Genomic DNA, 16,626 nt, shown 5'->3' with positions numbered 1-16,626 from the left:
CAAAATAAATATATGTAATATAATATATCCTCTCCACGAAACAAAATAAAAAAAAAATTATTATACTAGCGACCGTGACAGGACTCGAACCTGCAATCTTCGGATCCGAAGTCCGACGCCTTATCCATTAGGCCACACGGTCCACATTTTATTTACTGCACAAAGTTACATATAAGTTCAATACAGTTTATTTATCGATAACTTCTACTAAATAGGCTGCCAGATTATAAACAAAGAATGACAAAAAAATTTTTGACGTATTATTATCAATTTTTTGTAATTATAGAAAATACATTGTTTTGTTACAGTAGTACAGTTTATTAAAGCCCAAACATTCTCTTTTGAATTGGGATCTGGCGGCTGTTATGGCCAATCTAAAGTAACAATATAGTTTTCTAGTTTCCAATGTTTCGATTCATATTCTTCTTGCAGTATCCACGTATGGTTATTTTTGCCGTAAAGCATTACATTCACATATAGATTTTTATACTATTTTATCATTGTGCTGGCGTTCAGGATTCCCGTGAAGCACCTCAAAACAATAAATGGAAGCACCCTTACCCAAACTCGTCTCAAGGGATAGAACAATATCAAAGTTAATAATGAGTTGTCAAAAAAGTCTTGCGATATTTTTATTGAATTTTTTTTTTATTGAAATTGAAATGGATTTTTGATGACTCATGCCCAGCTCTTGACCGATGCTGCGGCTGCTACTATGCCGGTCTCTTTCGACCAATTCAACGATTTCATCGCAACTTTCGACGACAGGCCTTCCGGAGCGTGGCGCATCTTCGACCACCTCTACACCAGAACGAAAACGTTGAAACCATCGTTGTGCGGTGGAAATGGAAACTGTATCGGGTCCATAAACTGCACAAATTTTATTGGCGGCTTGAGATGCATTTTTGCCTTTATCGTAGCAGTACTGTAAAATATGCCGTATTTTCTCTTTATTTTGCTCCATGTTTGCGACGCTATAACTCACGAACGACTTAAAAGAAACGACAATCAATCAAACACGTGTTAGCGCGTGAAATGAGCTTTTCAAAAAGGTATAGCATGACCCGATGCGACGAATAAAACTAGAACTACGCGCTTTCAGCGCCAACTCGCGAAAAGACCGCAAGACTTTTTTGATAACCTAATATAATCCGTAAATATTACATTGCTCCAACAATTACGATTGATGTATTCCTGCGCCCAATGCAACATTTTTCAATGTGTGTTTTAGAAAGTAATGGTTTGATTACTGTACTGTTGCACTTGATGACAGATCTCTGAAGTAAGTCCCATATGCCTTCCTAAAAAACATTTTTCTTCTCCAAAAGCGAAACAATAGCTTTTTTCTCACTTTTAGATGCCACATCATTCTTCACTCATTCTGGCTTGACATCTCCATAAAGATCAGACGATCACTTCAGAAATTTGCAACTCGTATTTAAATACTGGAGTATTTTTAATAGCCGATTTGGGACCTTTAGGACGGTTCGTTAGAAAGGCTGCTCAAAATGTTTCTTATACTGAGCATTAATATTTCTTATTTCACAAGACGTGACACAAGAAGGTCGAACAACCCTGACCGAATTTTAGGCGTCAGTGATCGCAGTTGAGTAAAATTTGTTAATTTGTATAAAATAAAATAGGTTTCTTCGAATTGATCACACAAAGGAAAAATGTATTTTTTGACCGAAAAGGATGTCAAACAAAAAAAGCAAAGCCATATTATTAAAAATGGGACCCCTCATTTTCGTTTTCAGTTTTAAAATATTAGAAAGCAATCTCCAATCGTTCACTAGAATACCTCACAAGTTTACCAATATTCATAGGCATGAATATCACCATATTCGATATACTTACATTATGTACATATATATGTAAGCTAGAAAAGCTGGGAGCTACTACTTGTCACAAATACTATAGTGATGAATTTTGTTTTAATATTTTCATTGTTGCTTCATTTATGTATTTTAATGTAAAAGGATACGGTGAAAATCTAACATGTTCCATATGATTTCGACGTCTATTGAACAGAACTGTTAAGCCGTATTCAAAGTAAATAAATTATATTTAGAAACCTATTTATTTTTTAACTCAACCCACATATTTGTAACGCTATATACATACATATATCTATATACCCCCGCGGCCAAGCGTAACTTACCATTAAGAAATTTCTAGCGAACACGTGTTCTATCACTCATTGTAACGGTACTTGTTGCGGTAATGGAATTTTTCCGTTAAGTTTTAACGAGGTGATCTTTGACTTACACAAATATAAAATATTAAAAAAAATAAGTTGTGTCAAACATATATCAATCGTTAAGTCCGAAAAAAAATGTTAAAAAGTGTTTGGAAGGAGGAAATTTCAAGTAGTGTTTTGGAGAAACTTGTTGGGTCAATGCCTGCTCGTATCGAAGCTGTAATATCCGCTAGAGGTGGACCGACGCTATATTAGATTTCCCGTTATTCTTTTTGAATATGTTGTTACGCTTGGCCGCGGGTGTACATAGATTACCGCCAAGCATAGAACTGAGATGTCCAGTCACATAATAATCTAATTTCTTTTACCCTCTGTAAAATAAATGACCAAATGCAACCAGCAATTGTTGTTGAGTGTTGTTTATTTCGTTTTAGTTTATTAGATTAGGTGTATTCCTTTATAAATTCAATTTAGTCCAAACTGTAAATTTTATTATTTGAAAAATCTGCTAAATTCTAGAAATTAATACCGCAGCAATTAATTCAATTACATTGTACATACATACATAACCTTAATTATTACGTGAATGCGCTTTGCAATGTGATAATACGTATGTATGTAAGTTTATAGCTGTCACTTCTTCATACCTACATAATTGTTCATAAGCTTAAAAGTAAAGCAACAGAAATGTCATCATCGTATGGTGCATTGCATCTCCAATGGCGGTCCATGTGGTAATATAAATAAAATTATATGGTGTCTGATAAATTTAAATTACATTCTAAAAATGCCAAGAATTTTACAAATTCTGAAATTCATCAACATAAAGTTGATACAATATTAGCTGTCGCTGAATCCTCGGTATTTCTACGAATATAAAATTTTCCCATTCGAGCTGTTTGTAATTTAATTTGTTTCTTTAAGAGAAAACATTATTAGGAGGATTCAGTGATTACATATTTTGCTTATACAATATTCATTTGAAAAAATATATTTACTCCAATTTCAATAGACAAAATAATAAGTTGAAAGCATTTTTGTGAATCAAAGATTAAGGGTTTTTAGCCAAAGCATTGTTTGTAATCTGATTTGCACCTGATATTTAGGAATTGATTTATTTTCGGTTATATGTTATTTGGTCAATATTTTATTAAATTAGTAAAAATTAAAATCATTATTTTTATTGCAAATATTGAATTTCTTTTCATTGAGTTTGTATGTAAGTAATAACAGAATTCACACGGCGTTTGTTTTCTATTTTTATCTCAATATTTACTGACTGTTCTCAGTGGCAATATTGGTACCTATTATCGCCCCCAACTGCAATATTACGAAGATATATCCCTCTTCTCACTCTCACTTCACTTTTAATTCGATGCTCGCCTAACCACAGATATCATACGCATTTTGTTATTTCAAAGCAGAAAAAAGCTCGTGTTTGTTTTATATTTTCTGGCTTCCTAACGTATAGGCAGGACGACTTACATTCTATAAACACCCCCACCACAAAAGCAACTAAATCTTGTTTTATTTATTCCACATCCATGGTAGCATCATCCATTGGATTATGTGCTGTTTTATCGTTTTCTTTCTCTGCATTTTCACCATTCTGCTCGCCCGCTCCCGCTGCATTGGCATCTTTCGCAGGCGCTGGTTTCGCAGCTGGTTTTGGTTTAGGACGATTAATAACCGAATTGACGCAAGCATTCAGCGTCTGTACTTCATGGCGTATATCGGCAACTTTGACAGGACTGTCATGCATGCGTGGCGTTTGTGTAAATTTTGCCATATTACTATCTAGCCACTTCTGCGCTTTATCAGCTGCCTCAGAGATGTTCAAGAATTCGGCCTCTGTTAGGTGATCATATTTAGGAGCGCCCTTTTTGAACTCATTTATAGAAGCGCGCGCTACTTGGATGCTATGGTTAAGTTCGTCAAATGCGGTTGGAGCATTCTCGTAATCATTAGCGCGTTCTTTGATAGGATCTGTTTGGGTATGAAGTCCTTTCAATTTATTAACATACGTATCACGATCACAATCTTCTCCCTCCTCATACAACCAGTTTTCGAGATCATTAAGTTGAGAGCAAATGGCTTCACGGTCTGCTTCCAAAACATAACGTTCAAGTGGACCACCCTGAAAGAAATCATTGTTTAAGATTAATATTTACAAATATACAAGTATTAATATATACAAATGATGTACATCTTGTTATATTATTATTTTAGCTAAAGTCCATGAGAAAGGATTTGATTGTCCAAGTAAGATGGCCTTTTGGAAAAAGCGTATCTGTGTGGTTGTTGAGAGACAACAAATTCCACATACAAGATGGTATGAGAAGGCTTACTAAGAGTGAAAACTGGAGAATGGGCGTGGACCGCCCACTTTTAGGTGAAACCACATATCTCAGGACCCGCCTGATCGATTTCAAATGTTTTTTATTTATTTTTTCCACTAAATCAAGTCGTACATCATAAATAGCACGTTCAATATTGACTTCTAAAGCTTGAAGAAAGTCTGGTTTATTACAAGAAGTAGTCTAATACTGTTGAATCACATCTTCTTGGAGGCCATTAAATGTCACAATTTCTTGAAATAATCGAATCTCTAAACTTATCGCGCAATAATTCGGTTGTTTCGATACTGTGTGACACGTAGCCCCGACTTGTTGGAACCAGATGTTGTCACGGCCAACTTCTTCCAATTGCGGTCATAAAAAGTTGGTTATCATCTATTTATACCGCTCTCCATTGACAGTAACGCAGTCACCAGCTTAATTTCAAAAGAAGTACGGACCGATGATTCCACCCGCCCAAAAACCAGAATCGACAATTTAGTTCATTTACCGCAATACTCAGACGAAAATGAGCCCCATCGCAGAAGATGATTTTAGTATTTACTTTGATAATGTTGTTCGTGCGTATATATGTCCATGATGAAATTGTAAAAAAAATTACAGAATCTGACATATCTAAAATAGCCGAAACTACACTTAGAAATCCATATTTTCTATTGGTTGGAAATCCCGATACATATATAGTTAATTAACAAGAGAATCGGAATCCAAACAATTATGTCGTTTTGCGACTTGAGGTATTTCCCTAGCTTTGATTCTTGCTAGTTGCATTAGTATAACAGTTCGGTTTTTGAACTTTGCCATTTAGTTTTCCTTCGTAACAAGAAATTAATTGAACATTTTAAACGGTCACTATGTAAGATATCAACGCACTCCTTTTTGAAATTAATATAATTAACAATGTATGTTATCTTTAAAAACATAGCAAAATCGCATCAAATGTCAAAACAAGTTATAATTTACAACATCGTTAATAGTAAATGCTTACCTGAAGTTTGTTACGCATGTCGTACACATATTCCTCAAGGGCATTCCTAGCATCAACGCGTTGGGTCTCCCGGGCGTCATTTGCAATCATTTTAGCCTCTTGTTGTACCAAGTTCTGCAAGTCTGGTGATGAGAAACCATGAGTTTTCACTTCCATTGGAAGCTCTATTAATTTAGTGCTCTTCTTTTTCTTGTCAGAACCCTGAAAATAACAGAACAATGCACATTTATGACTTGCCGAGAATACAATTGTATTCTACAAATATAATTATATTTATAATTTAAAAAGAAGATATCCTCATGTAAATGAATGCAAAGGAAGGAAACAGCTCATACAGCAACAGCCTATAGGAATTTTAAAACGTCAAAATTGCCTTGGAAATCAGTAAGCAAAACCCTGCCGTGATTTCTGGTTAAATAACAATAAAGTTGTGTTATAAATCTTTACTTTATACAATTTTAATTAATATAGATAAAAACAAGTACTAATTCAAATCAATTTAAACTAACACGTAACTTTTCATACAAGTACGCAAATGTACATATATCGGTTTAAAATAGAATTATAAATTGAGTAGTATGATGGTTTTAAAAGAAAATTATATCGATAAATGTTAAAGTACATATACATATATGGTAGTTTGGTTTAAATTCATTTTGTGAAATGTAATACTATTGATATTTGGGGCACACAGGGTGTAGGCATGGCTTGTGAGCGGTCTTCTTTCTCAATTCAACAGGTACATATATATATGTAGTTAAATTCATATTAGATGTTTTTTGATTTTTAATAATCGATCAATGTTAATAAATACAATTTTAGAAGACTCATGAACTTTTTTTAATATTTTAATATTTACTTTGGTAATTGCTAGAAAACGTACCGAACTAAACCAGCCTTTGACCCGCTGAGCCCACCCTTGTCCTCCAGGTGATGAGGCTGTTGATGTATTATTATCTTCCTCATTTTCATAACATGCCTACGCAATTATATAAAACAACAAACAAATCAATCAAAATTGAATGAGTCAATTGTATACTGATGTAATAACTTCACCAACTCACTAGACTTGCGATCTGGGACCAAACAAAACAGTTTAAGCGAAAGAAGTAATAAAAAACAGGCAGATGGTTAAAGGATAGTTGCAATAAACTCATGAATAAGTGCAAGGAGGAAATGAAAAACAAATGGTAATGCTGCTAAATATATATATTATACATACATATGTACGTTTGTCAATCACTTCCCTTCAAAAAGAAAACACCATAATTTACAGGAATAACTATTTTGTTTTCTTTTGTGATACAACTAACTATGGGTTCAAAATTCTTGAATCTATTTAAGAAAAAAAATATCTATTAATGGTTTAGACAATTGAAATGCACATTCACCTGTCTATTAATTGTATGCCAAATAAACATATTTTCTAACAAAAATAACTAAATAGAAATGGTTAATATTAATAATAATTTAGTACTACTATATATCGGTCATTTGCACTTATTTTAAAAAAGCTCACCGATTTTTAGTGAGTTAGATGTCAAAGAACAGGCCTTCCACCATTCTCATTTGCAATCTCCGGAAATAGTTGATATTTAAGTTCTTATTTTTAATGGCTATGCCATCGTAACAATAAAAATGTTTCTAATGTTTTTATGGCACATTGGGCTTTTTCGGAAATTGAGTTAAAACTGGTTTGCACTGCTGATATTATCCTGACTGATGCCCTTGCACGAAACTGCGCATTTGAAAATTTGCATTTTCAAACATAAAAAATGCGAAATATATCCACGTATTTGTAGAAACATTCTGATGTTTTCGTGGCACATTGGGCTTTTTTATTTTAATAGTGATGCATTAAATTCAAATGGATTATGCAAAAATTTTACGTAATATATCTTTCTACTATAAAAATAAAATTAAAAAAAAAAAAAAATCACAAATATAATAAAATTGTGTAACTTAATTTTACATTTTAGCTAGCAATGACATTTTACACAGCATAGGATGGTTTCGTTGCCAATTTCTGTGCAACTACTTTTCAAATGTTGCAAGTTTTGCGCGTTTTTGCGCAACAGCTACGACAGTGATATCAAACTTTCAATTATAGAAAAAATTACAGTTTTGCTTTTTCGAACAGATTGCATTATGCGCACCGCGCAATTTGCGTTTTCCCATATTCCTCTTCCAATACAAATATGAAATGCCCCAATTTTTTTTTTGGCATTACTGTTAATATTTGTAAGTATTTTTAATACGTCGCGTTTAATAAACTTCGAGGGTGTGCCTCCTGAATACTTTAATTATAAATAATTTTCCTTTTCAGTGTTCTGAAAAAAATTCAGATATGTACATATATGTATGTATGTCGTTGTTATTCTATGTTATCTAATCCCAGCTTAGGTGGCAAGATTAGAGTTGGTTGTCATCGAAGTCATCTAACGGTAGGCCCAGAAAACATACTGTTTCGAAGGGGTCGGACCATAGGAAGAGGGGTTAAAGATGAGTGGAGTTCATGCAAGCAAAGAGATGATTACTCATGACTCAAGCATGCTGGACAGTATATCTGCCTTCGTGGTGGTTAAAACAAACCAATTGAATGAATTTTTCCTCAACTTACTGCTCTAATCATATTAGAAAAGAAAAATATTTGATTGATGGTGCACATTGCACAGAATGAAAACAATGCGTCCATTCATAAAAATGAGCTAGTTTTATTACGGCGTCAAAAAAATTTCGATTAGGTTGTCTCGCCTCCCTTGTCAAGTAGTCTTACAGCAAACTATTTGACTTAATGTACACATATACATATATTTTGTTTGTTTTTGCAGTTTATGTTTTAACTTAAATAAATTGAGGTACTAAACGGTAAATAATTTCATTTTAAGAATTATTTCAAAAAACCAGGTCTGTTCAAAAAATAACATAACATTTTATCGATCTTTTTATTTTGTTACATTAGTACACTTCATTTACTTCAGCAATAGCGCAAAAACTACTAATAGACTCTTCAGTTGATACTGTACCAGCGACATGAACGCCGCAATTTACACAAAAGTAGACGAACGGTGTCAATATGTCAATCAAATTTCTTGGGTAGGTAGATAGGTGTACTATGAATTGATTTTGAAAATTTTTGGGTTGTGGCTTTTTTGTTAGTGTGCGATATGTTCGAGACGCATGTAACAAAAGAAATAAATAAAAACCGATAATCGAATGTATGTAGCACGCGAAATTTGAAAATTCACCTTATTTTTTGAACAGACCTCATATATACAGCTATGGACAGAGATTTAACGCACTTTCTTATTGTGAAATACAATACTTAATAACGTTACAGTTAAAGAAAGTAAAACCGTTATATTGAACAAAAGCTATTTATTACTTCACTAACAACTAAAATAATTCAAAATACTTAATTTCTTTTAATAAATATACTTTACTATTTGACTTGGACAAGTATTTAGCTCCATGCCTCCTCTACTCCTGCCCAAAGATCGTTGCAATTTGAAAATTTTATTTGCTCAATTTTTCCTTTGACTTCATTCCACAAGTTTTGATCGGGTTTAGATCTGGATTTTGCGTTGGCCAATCAACAAGTGGAACTTTTTTTGCGTAAGCCAGTTCTTCCAATATGCTAGGAGGGATCGTTATCGTGCATAAAGATCCAATTTTCTGGCATAACATTATGGGTAAAAGGTTCTACCGTATTCCTTAGTATATTAATTAAGATGTGATTTATCCAGATTCTCTTCTATCTTTAGTATTTTTTTAAATCCAAGCCAGGAAAACTACCCCAAACTTTTAAATTTCCTCCACCGTGCTTTACGGTCTTTTTGGTATATCTTGGATTGACTTTTTGGGGTTTCTCTTGATGTACAAATGTTTTCCATCAGGGCCAATGTGGTTTATTTCAACTTCATCCGTAAAAAAGTATCATTTTCCTAAAATGTAAATCTTTTGATCTGTGACTATGAGCAAATGGCCAACGTACTTTAGTATTATTTTTCGACAGTATTAGTTTGTTTATGCTCACACGAAAGAAATTATTTTAATTTAAACGTCTCCGTACTGGTCTACTTGACATGTTTAAGCCCAATTCTGCCTTGATTTCGTCCATTATTGCCTGAGAGGATTTGAAAGTATCAGCTTTACATTCTCTAACAATCGCGTTGGGTTGTTTTGCGACGCGGCGCCTTACAAATTATGTTATGGGATAACAGATTGGGGTCATTCTTAACATTTTCATGTAATGTTAATTGAGTACAATATTAGCTATTTTTACTTGGTTTGTACCGTTTTTGTAAAGGTCCCAAATAATTTGTCTTTTTTTTTTCAAATTAACAGTAGTTTTATTTTGGCGTTTAATTAAAATTTGTAATAAAATTAACTATTCATTACAACTACACAACTGAGAACGGTTATTTGTTAAATCAAACACAACTAATGATCGAAAACTATGAGTGCGCTAAATCATTGTCCAATGAATTTATGACGAAATTTAACAAAAACATATTAGCAACATTTGAATGGAAATGATAACGGTTATTTTCCACGCAGTTAAAGAGACGTGAGAAGCAGTATTGATCTCCTAATAACAAATTTATGGAAATATCGCTCTTTTGTAGAAACAGCAATATTTCTAATTATGAATGCAAGTGCGCTAAATCTCTGTCCATAACTGCATGTATAGTATATCTACAATAAATGCATGCGCGAATGTACGCTCTAGGAAAATTACTACTAAAATATCTACAACAAAGAGAGAATAAAAAAATCGTAAATAAACTCATAAATATATAATTACTTCTGCAGTAATCAATATTTGTGCCTTTATTTTAAATATCGCCTTCATATTCGACAATAATAATTATTTTATCTAAATATGTATCAACGGGAAATATTTACGTACTTGCTTGCTTCATTTACAGATACCAAAGAGTGGGAAATGTATACAGGGTTTGTCCGGAAAGTAATAGGACTAAGTCAATTTATAAAAATGTATTGAACCAGTCGTTAAAATTCTTTAAAAATTTTCGAAATGGGCTCCTTCTACGTCGATGTAGCGCTACCAGCGCGATTTCCAAGCATTGAAGGCGTCACGGAAGGCATTCTCCGGAATAGCCTTGAGAACCGAGGTGCATGCTGCTTGGATACCCTCTGTCGTCTCAAAATGCTTGCCTTTCATCGGGCTTTTCAGGCAAGAAAACAAAAAAAAGTTCGGGGGAGCCACACCTTCAATCACCACATCATTATTTAAATATTCGGGGTCACTTTCACACTTGTTCAAATTTTCTTGGCATACTTCCACTCGCCGCAATTTCTGATCGTGAGTGAGCACTTTTGGGACCATCTTAGCGCCACCTTGTGCATGTTCAAGTGCTGCGTTACAATGTCATGAACCACAGAGTTTGATAAATTTAACATCTGGGCAATTAAACGAATACTTAGTCGACGGTCTGAGTTCAAAACTTTGCGCACACGAGTCACCACTCACACACACCTTCTACCGAATCCAGTCGGTGCGCGCATGCTCCGAAGTACAGTCGCGGTGGAAGAAAATCAGTCCTATTACTTTTCGGACAAACTCTGTATATATACATATATACAAACATAATTCGAATGTTTGAATTAAAAAAAAAAAAATAGTGTTGATAAAACTATCCATAGAAATTCAAATACAGGAAGGCGCACGAACCGTGCTACAAAAAAATAAAGTAATAACTTTTTTGCTTTGTGAGTAATTGACTTACTTTTTTTATTTGGCAGGTTATTATTTAAATTCCGATTCTGGAAGTATAGCAAGAAGACCGTACCATCGAGGTCCGTATATTCGTATTCAAGTAACAATCGCGGCTGTTGTATCGTCAATTCAGGCAAATCGAAGAGTTTCGGCTAGTAACTCTTCGGCGCAACTTGAAATTAGCAGACGGTCATCACAATGGACTTTACTTAAATCTGTTTTTGTACAAAGTTCAAATAACAAGCCGGTGAAGCGCTCTACATTTGCTTATTCTCATGGAATTTTGCCAAAAAACGATTGAAATAGCCGATAAAGACAATAACTTGATAAATTGTCTGTTTATGTCTGATAAGACCCATTTTGAACTAAACGGAAATGTAAACTAGCAACATTACCGTATATGGAGTGAATTAAATCCAGAAATAATCCACGAGAAAGGACTTCACCCAGAATGAGTCAGTGTGTGATGGGCAGTGTTATCAAAGTCTATTGTCGAGCCATACTTCTTTGAAGAAAACGGTGTAACAGTAACCGTCTATGGGCACCGTTATTTAAAGATATTGAATAAGTTCTTTTACATAGAACTGCGTCGAAGAAGTAACCCTTTCAATACCGTTTGGTTTCAGCAAGATGAAGCAACTGCACACAACATAGCCAAACTGATTATTGCAGAGCTCCAAAGAAAATTTGAAAACAAATTAATGTCAAGAAACTTCTCTTTCCGCTGGACCCAAAGTCACCTGATCTGACTGCACCATAATTTTTTTTTTTTTGGGTACTTTTAAAAGGAATGCATTCATTAAAACAAATTATTACGGTTTGTTTTTTAAGCATGATTTATGCGCCACCCTGTGTTTAAAGAGGATTCTAATCAATCAGTGAAGACTTCATATTAAAGATATTCAAATCTCCCCGCTTACATAGCATACATACGCCTACTATAAATATTTTATGATTGGCTATAAGTATATGACGCGTAATAGTTTTTTCGTCAATGGTTATTTTAGAGCTGTGCTTGTTATAAAATATTCAATTTCTTGGTTGATTTTGATTGAAATATTGAATTGCAACAACCTACAAGGAAACTACTCATACAGACACGGTGGTGGTTTTTATCGTTAAAAGCACAACAAAATTACAGTTATATACAAAAACTCGATAAGCAAAGAAATGCATATCCTATTCCATGTATTCAAATGAATAACAAATAAATATACACAAATTAACAATGCTTCTTATTTTACACACTTGAACTCACCTCTTGCTGTACATCCATAGGTTCACCAGCGTTACCAGTTTGCTGTTGTTGATCGCCAGCATTCCCCTTTTCTTCACTGCTAGGTGCTAAATTTTGCTCGCCGGCAGTAACTCCAGCATTGGCAGTTTCTTCTTCTTTCTTGTCAACAAGAGAAGCACTAGAAATCAATACCAGACCGTGGTGATTGATGCGGACTTTCACTTTAACTTCCTGATGCTCTCCACGTTCATTTGGTTTAACATCTTTAATAAACCATTTTCCTATAACTGGATCTGGGAAGGGTATAGATTGTGCATATTGCACAGTCATTGAGAAGGGTTCTTTTCGGTTCAATGTTAGTAAGCGACTGAACGGAGCGGAATGAAAAGCTGGGAATACTTCGATTTCACCGCCGGCTTGAGAACCCTCACCATCCCAACTCACTTTAACAGCGTAATTTTGGATATCAGTTACACCAAATTCGCGGACTCGAACTGCTGGTGACATGATTGCACATTGCAATGCGGCACCGCGTGAAACCGACTCATCTTGATTCAATGTGGTACTAGCAGGTTTTCCGAATACCTAAACATTGATTAATGTATTAATAATAACTTTTGAATATCAAAAAATTGTAAGCTTCATATTAGCTATGTTTATTACCTGTTCAATAAGTTGCTTTATGGCCGGGATACGAGTAGTACCACCGACAACTTCAACTGAGTGTATGTCATCCAGCGACAACTTGGAATCTTGTAACAGTTTAATAAACGTCATCTCTACTCGTTGAAACAAATGAGAACATAAATCCTCCATCTGGGAACGTTGCATTGACGAAGAAACATCAACATCATCCATAAAACATTCTATATTTATAGGCAATTTTGTACTGTTCGCAGACATTTGCTTCTTCAATTTCTCAATTTCAGTAAGCAAACGTAGATAAGCACGAGGATTTGTCTTGGCGTTCAGCTTATAACGATCGTAAAACTCTTTGGCAAAATGTTCTGCCAACACATTGTCAAAGTCGCGTCCCCCAATCTGATCCCATGCACTTGCAAGCATTTTCAATTTACCCTTAGTAAAGGCGCACACACTTACTTGAAGTGAAGAATTGCCACAATCGACGAATACAACATTGCGTGGTTTACTTTCATCAGGCAAATCTTGCTTATAAAAACCATATGAGAGCGCAGTTGCTGTCGTTTCGTTCATAAGGCGCAAAACATTTAGACCTGCAATTTGAGCAGCGTCTAACAATGCTTTACGTTCCGAGTTAGTGAAGTATGCTGGGCAAGTGATTACACAGTCATTAACCTAATTTCAATTAATAAAACCACGAAGATGAAATTGAAGACTTTATATAAAAGAGAACCAAAACATACCTGTGCTTGCAGAGCAGTTGTCGATGTTTCCTTCAATTTAGTGAATAACATTGCTGTCAGTTGTTCGGGGGAAAAGTACTGTTCCTGATCCAAGTAATTAACTTTGTAGCCAATGCTGCCATCAGAACGTTGATCCACTTTCGTTGGAATGCTGTTAAGTTCTCGTTGAACGTGTGGATCGTTGAATTTCCGTCCCAACAAACGCTTGAAACCACTCACTGTATTTTTCATATTTGTGACTTGTTGATTTTTAGCAGCCACGCCAATAATGCGCTTCTTTCCATCGAAAGCCACAAAGGTTCTGAAAAAATAAAAGCGATTTAAAATAAAGTATATATTAAATAACACACTCCCTGATAATTAATATATAATTTATCTCGTAACTCTCTTAAATAGTTAAGCATTGACATTATCTTATTTAACCCAGTGAGCAATATATTTATACATGCACCTAACCGCTTACAAAAAAAAATAAGAGTAGTTTTAACATCAAAATTATATATATTTTTTTGCTATAAAAGTTATTATAATTTAACATTTTAGAAAATAAAGCATACAGGTTTATTTTATAAGAAAAAAAAGCCGGCTAAAGTTGACGCCAGCTATCTTTTAATGTGTAACTAACAAAAATTACTCAACGCTCACCGTTTCCAAAACAGTCGGGTCTATGTAACCGGAAAGTACCCGGATTTTTTATCCTGACAAAGACTATCAACTGAAATTTAAAATAGCGGATTCCGAATTCAGAATTAAAAAGAGAGTAGCGAGAATTAGAGGAAGTTCGCCTGATATCAAAATATAAACGTAAAATTCATTATTAATCAATGCTAATATCTCAAAAATCATAAGCCGATGACAACTATATATAATATATGTATGTATGTATATATTTTCCATATCTGGCAAACTTCCTCTAATCGTACGGTTGGGGGACGCTATTCTAAATCCCAGTCCGATTCTTAAGTAATATTTACTGATGCAGAAATAAAATTTAACATGAGACGTTTATTTAACAATAAAAAAAGTTATTATTTGAAAATTGCATACATATTATTATTTTGTTTTTCAGATATTACTGTATTAAGAAAGTATTCAACCAATATTGTTACTTTAAATACAAATATTACAATATTCATTGTCTGACTTATTTTTCTTCCAAGCAATTATGCATACATACATACATATGTTGGCATATGTATATTATTTTTTCGTCGTAGACAGAGTACAGCGGCGATAAGAGACAACCATAACCTCAAAATGTATAATTTAAAACATGCATTTATTTTGCACTATGTGATGTTCCTTAATTTTACAAGAAAATAATTATTATACTTACGGCGTTGCACGTAAACTGTAGTCATTAGCAAGGGTTTCAATACCACCGGCCTTGGCGGCAGCAACATAGCAAGACTCATTGCCAAAATCGATTCCAATCACAGACATTTCTTCAATACGTTATTTCAGATACCTCAATTACTTTTTAATAACTTCTGTTCAAGTGTAGTATAATCAGCACCGTCGTTAAAAGTGTGTTGCCCTTTCGTTCCTTTGAAAGATTTACTGCTAGTTTTCCTTTCAGCACAATGAGTCACAAATTCTATAATTTTTGACAATAGAAGAAAAATCACAGGAAAACTTTCATTTTCTTTAAGTTTTTATTTAAAAAAATACAAAATATCTAAAGAAACGATTGAATATTTACGACTTTTTCTTTCCAGAAGTTTCAAACCAATTTCGACAAGCCTAATTCTCATCCACCACCACGCGACTCAACACTTTGAATTAATAACTCGCCCCAAACCGAACATGTGGATAACGAAACGAAAATTTTGCACCGGACTGAAAGCTTCCCCCCACTATTCAACTACATTGTACTATAATTGTTACTAACCTATTCGATTTATATGTATGTACTTGTATCAAATTGTAATATTAAATCACTTCTCTGATATACAGTATTTTATTTATATATTGTGGAAGATTTTATGTTTACTAAATACTTAGAATTAAATCAACAGTGCTACTAATTTTGATTAACTACAGCTTCCGTGTTCGGTATATATTTTTTCTCATTCAATTACATATATCTTTGCTCTTTATCCCATCTTTAACTTCTTGCACAGTTCACATTTTCAAATCAAATAATTATTTTTCTTTTCGTGGATATAGTCATCTAAAATACCTGTTCATGAATATGATTTTTTACTATATTAAAAAGTGTACGTGTTCTTTCAAGAAAATTTTATTTACCACAATATCACTTTTCTTCAGCGTGTTTTATTGAGTACTAAATGCTAGTTTTCACCTTCTCTTTCTATTGTCGTTCGATACTGGAAATTTCCTAAAGGTTATTTTCGTTCTAGAAAATTATAGAAGCACTGTAGATGTCGCTGCCAAAAGATTACAGATTTTAAATTATAATAGATTCCTCTTAAAATTTCCATTAATTTTCATAGTTTAACCTCTACTTGTACACATTAACCATACCGTTTAGTAATTAACTAAGCTAATGGTAAGTAATTTTTATTTATTTAACAATAGATTGATGTAAAATTATCTAAGCAACTCTGTGAAGAGTGTTCAGTGAGAGAAAAGTACCAGCTAATATGTGAAATAATTGCTATTGAGGTTGGTAATGTTGTTGTATGGGCATTTGATATCATGAAATAATCGAAATGGCGTCTGGTAGGTATGTTCAAGTTGATATACAGTGTCG

General features: G+C 33.8%; 1 protein-coding gene and 1 non-coding gene across 6 annotated transcripts; both read right to left on the bottom strand.

Annotated features, from left to right (window-relative positions):
• Nucleotides 1-69: 69 nt before the first annotated feature.
• Nucleotides 70-142, bottom strand: Trnar-ucg. Its single transcript has one exon. It is a non-coding gene; the product is annotated as a tRNA-Arg (tRNA).
• Nucleotides 143-2,603: 2,461 nt separating this feature from the next.
• On the bottom strand, nucleotides 2,604-16,268 carry LOC120776655 (heat shock 70 kDa protein 4). Of its 5 annotated transcripts, none has more exons than XM_040107514.1 (8): nucleotides 16,161-16,268; nucleotides 15,247-15,507; nucleotides 13,911-14,211; nucleotides 13,189-13,842; nucleotides 12,547-13,110; nucleotides 6,429-6,524; nucleotides 5,546-5,746; nucleotides 2,604-4,337 (listed from the first exon to the last, which is right to left on the bottom strand). In XM_040107514.1, the coding sequence occupies exons 2-8, from the start codon at nucleotides 15,351-15,353 to the stop codon at nucleotides 3,732-3,734; spliced, it is 2,529 nt and encodes an 842-aa protein (XP_039963448.1). In that variant the 5' UTR covers nucleotides 15,354-15,507; nucleotides 16,161-16,268; the 3' UTR covers nucleotides 2,604-3,731. The 5 variants fall into 5 exon arrangements, with proteins under 5 accessions (XP_039963448.1, XP_039963447.1, XP_039963449.1 ...); XM_040107513.1 differs by having other exon boundaries at nucleotides 16,093-16,200; XM_040107515.1 differs by lacking the exon at nucleotides 16,161-16,268 and adding an exon at nucleotides 15,802-15,821.
• Nucleotides 16,269-16,626: the final 358 nt, after the last annotated feature.

The sequence above is a fragment of the Bactrocera tryoni genome, chromosome 5, assembly GCF_016617805.1.
Source record: "Bactrocera tryoni isolate S06 chromosome 5, CSIRO_BtryS06_freeze2, whole genome shotgun sequence".
NCBI classification, from domain to species: domain Eukaryota; kingdom Metazoa; phylum Arthropoda; class Insecta; order Diptera; family Tephritidae; genus Bactrocera; species Bactrocera tryoni.
The sequence above is the reverse complement of the archived record's forward strand: the minus strand, read 5'-3'. Positions and strand labels throughout refer to the sequence as shown.

Coding starts and splice junctions, on each gene's coding strand:
- LOC120776655 (XM_040107514.1), bottom strand. CDS start 15,353: ATGTCTGTGATTGGAATCGATTTTGGCAATGAGTCTTGCTATGTTGCT. Junction 14,212..15,246: donor TACAGTTTACGTGCAACGCC/GTAAGTATAATA, acceptor TTATTTTTTCAG/AACCTTTGTGGCTTTCGATG. Junction 5,747..6,428: donor TCAAAGGCTGGTTTAGTTCG/GTACGTTTTCTA, acceptor TGTTATTTTCAG/GGTTCTGACAAGAAAAAGAA.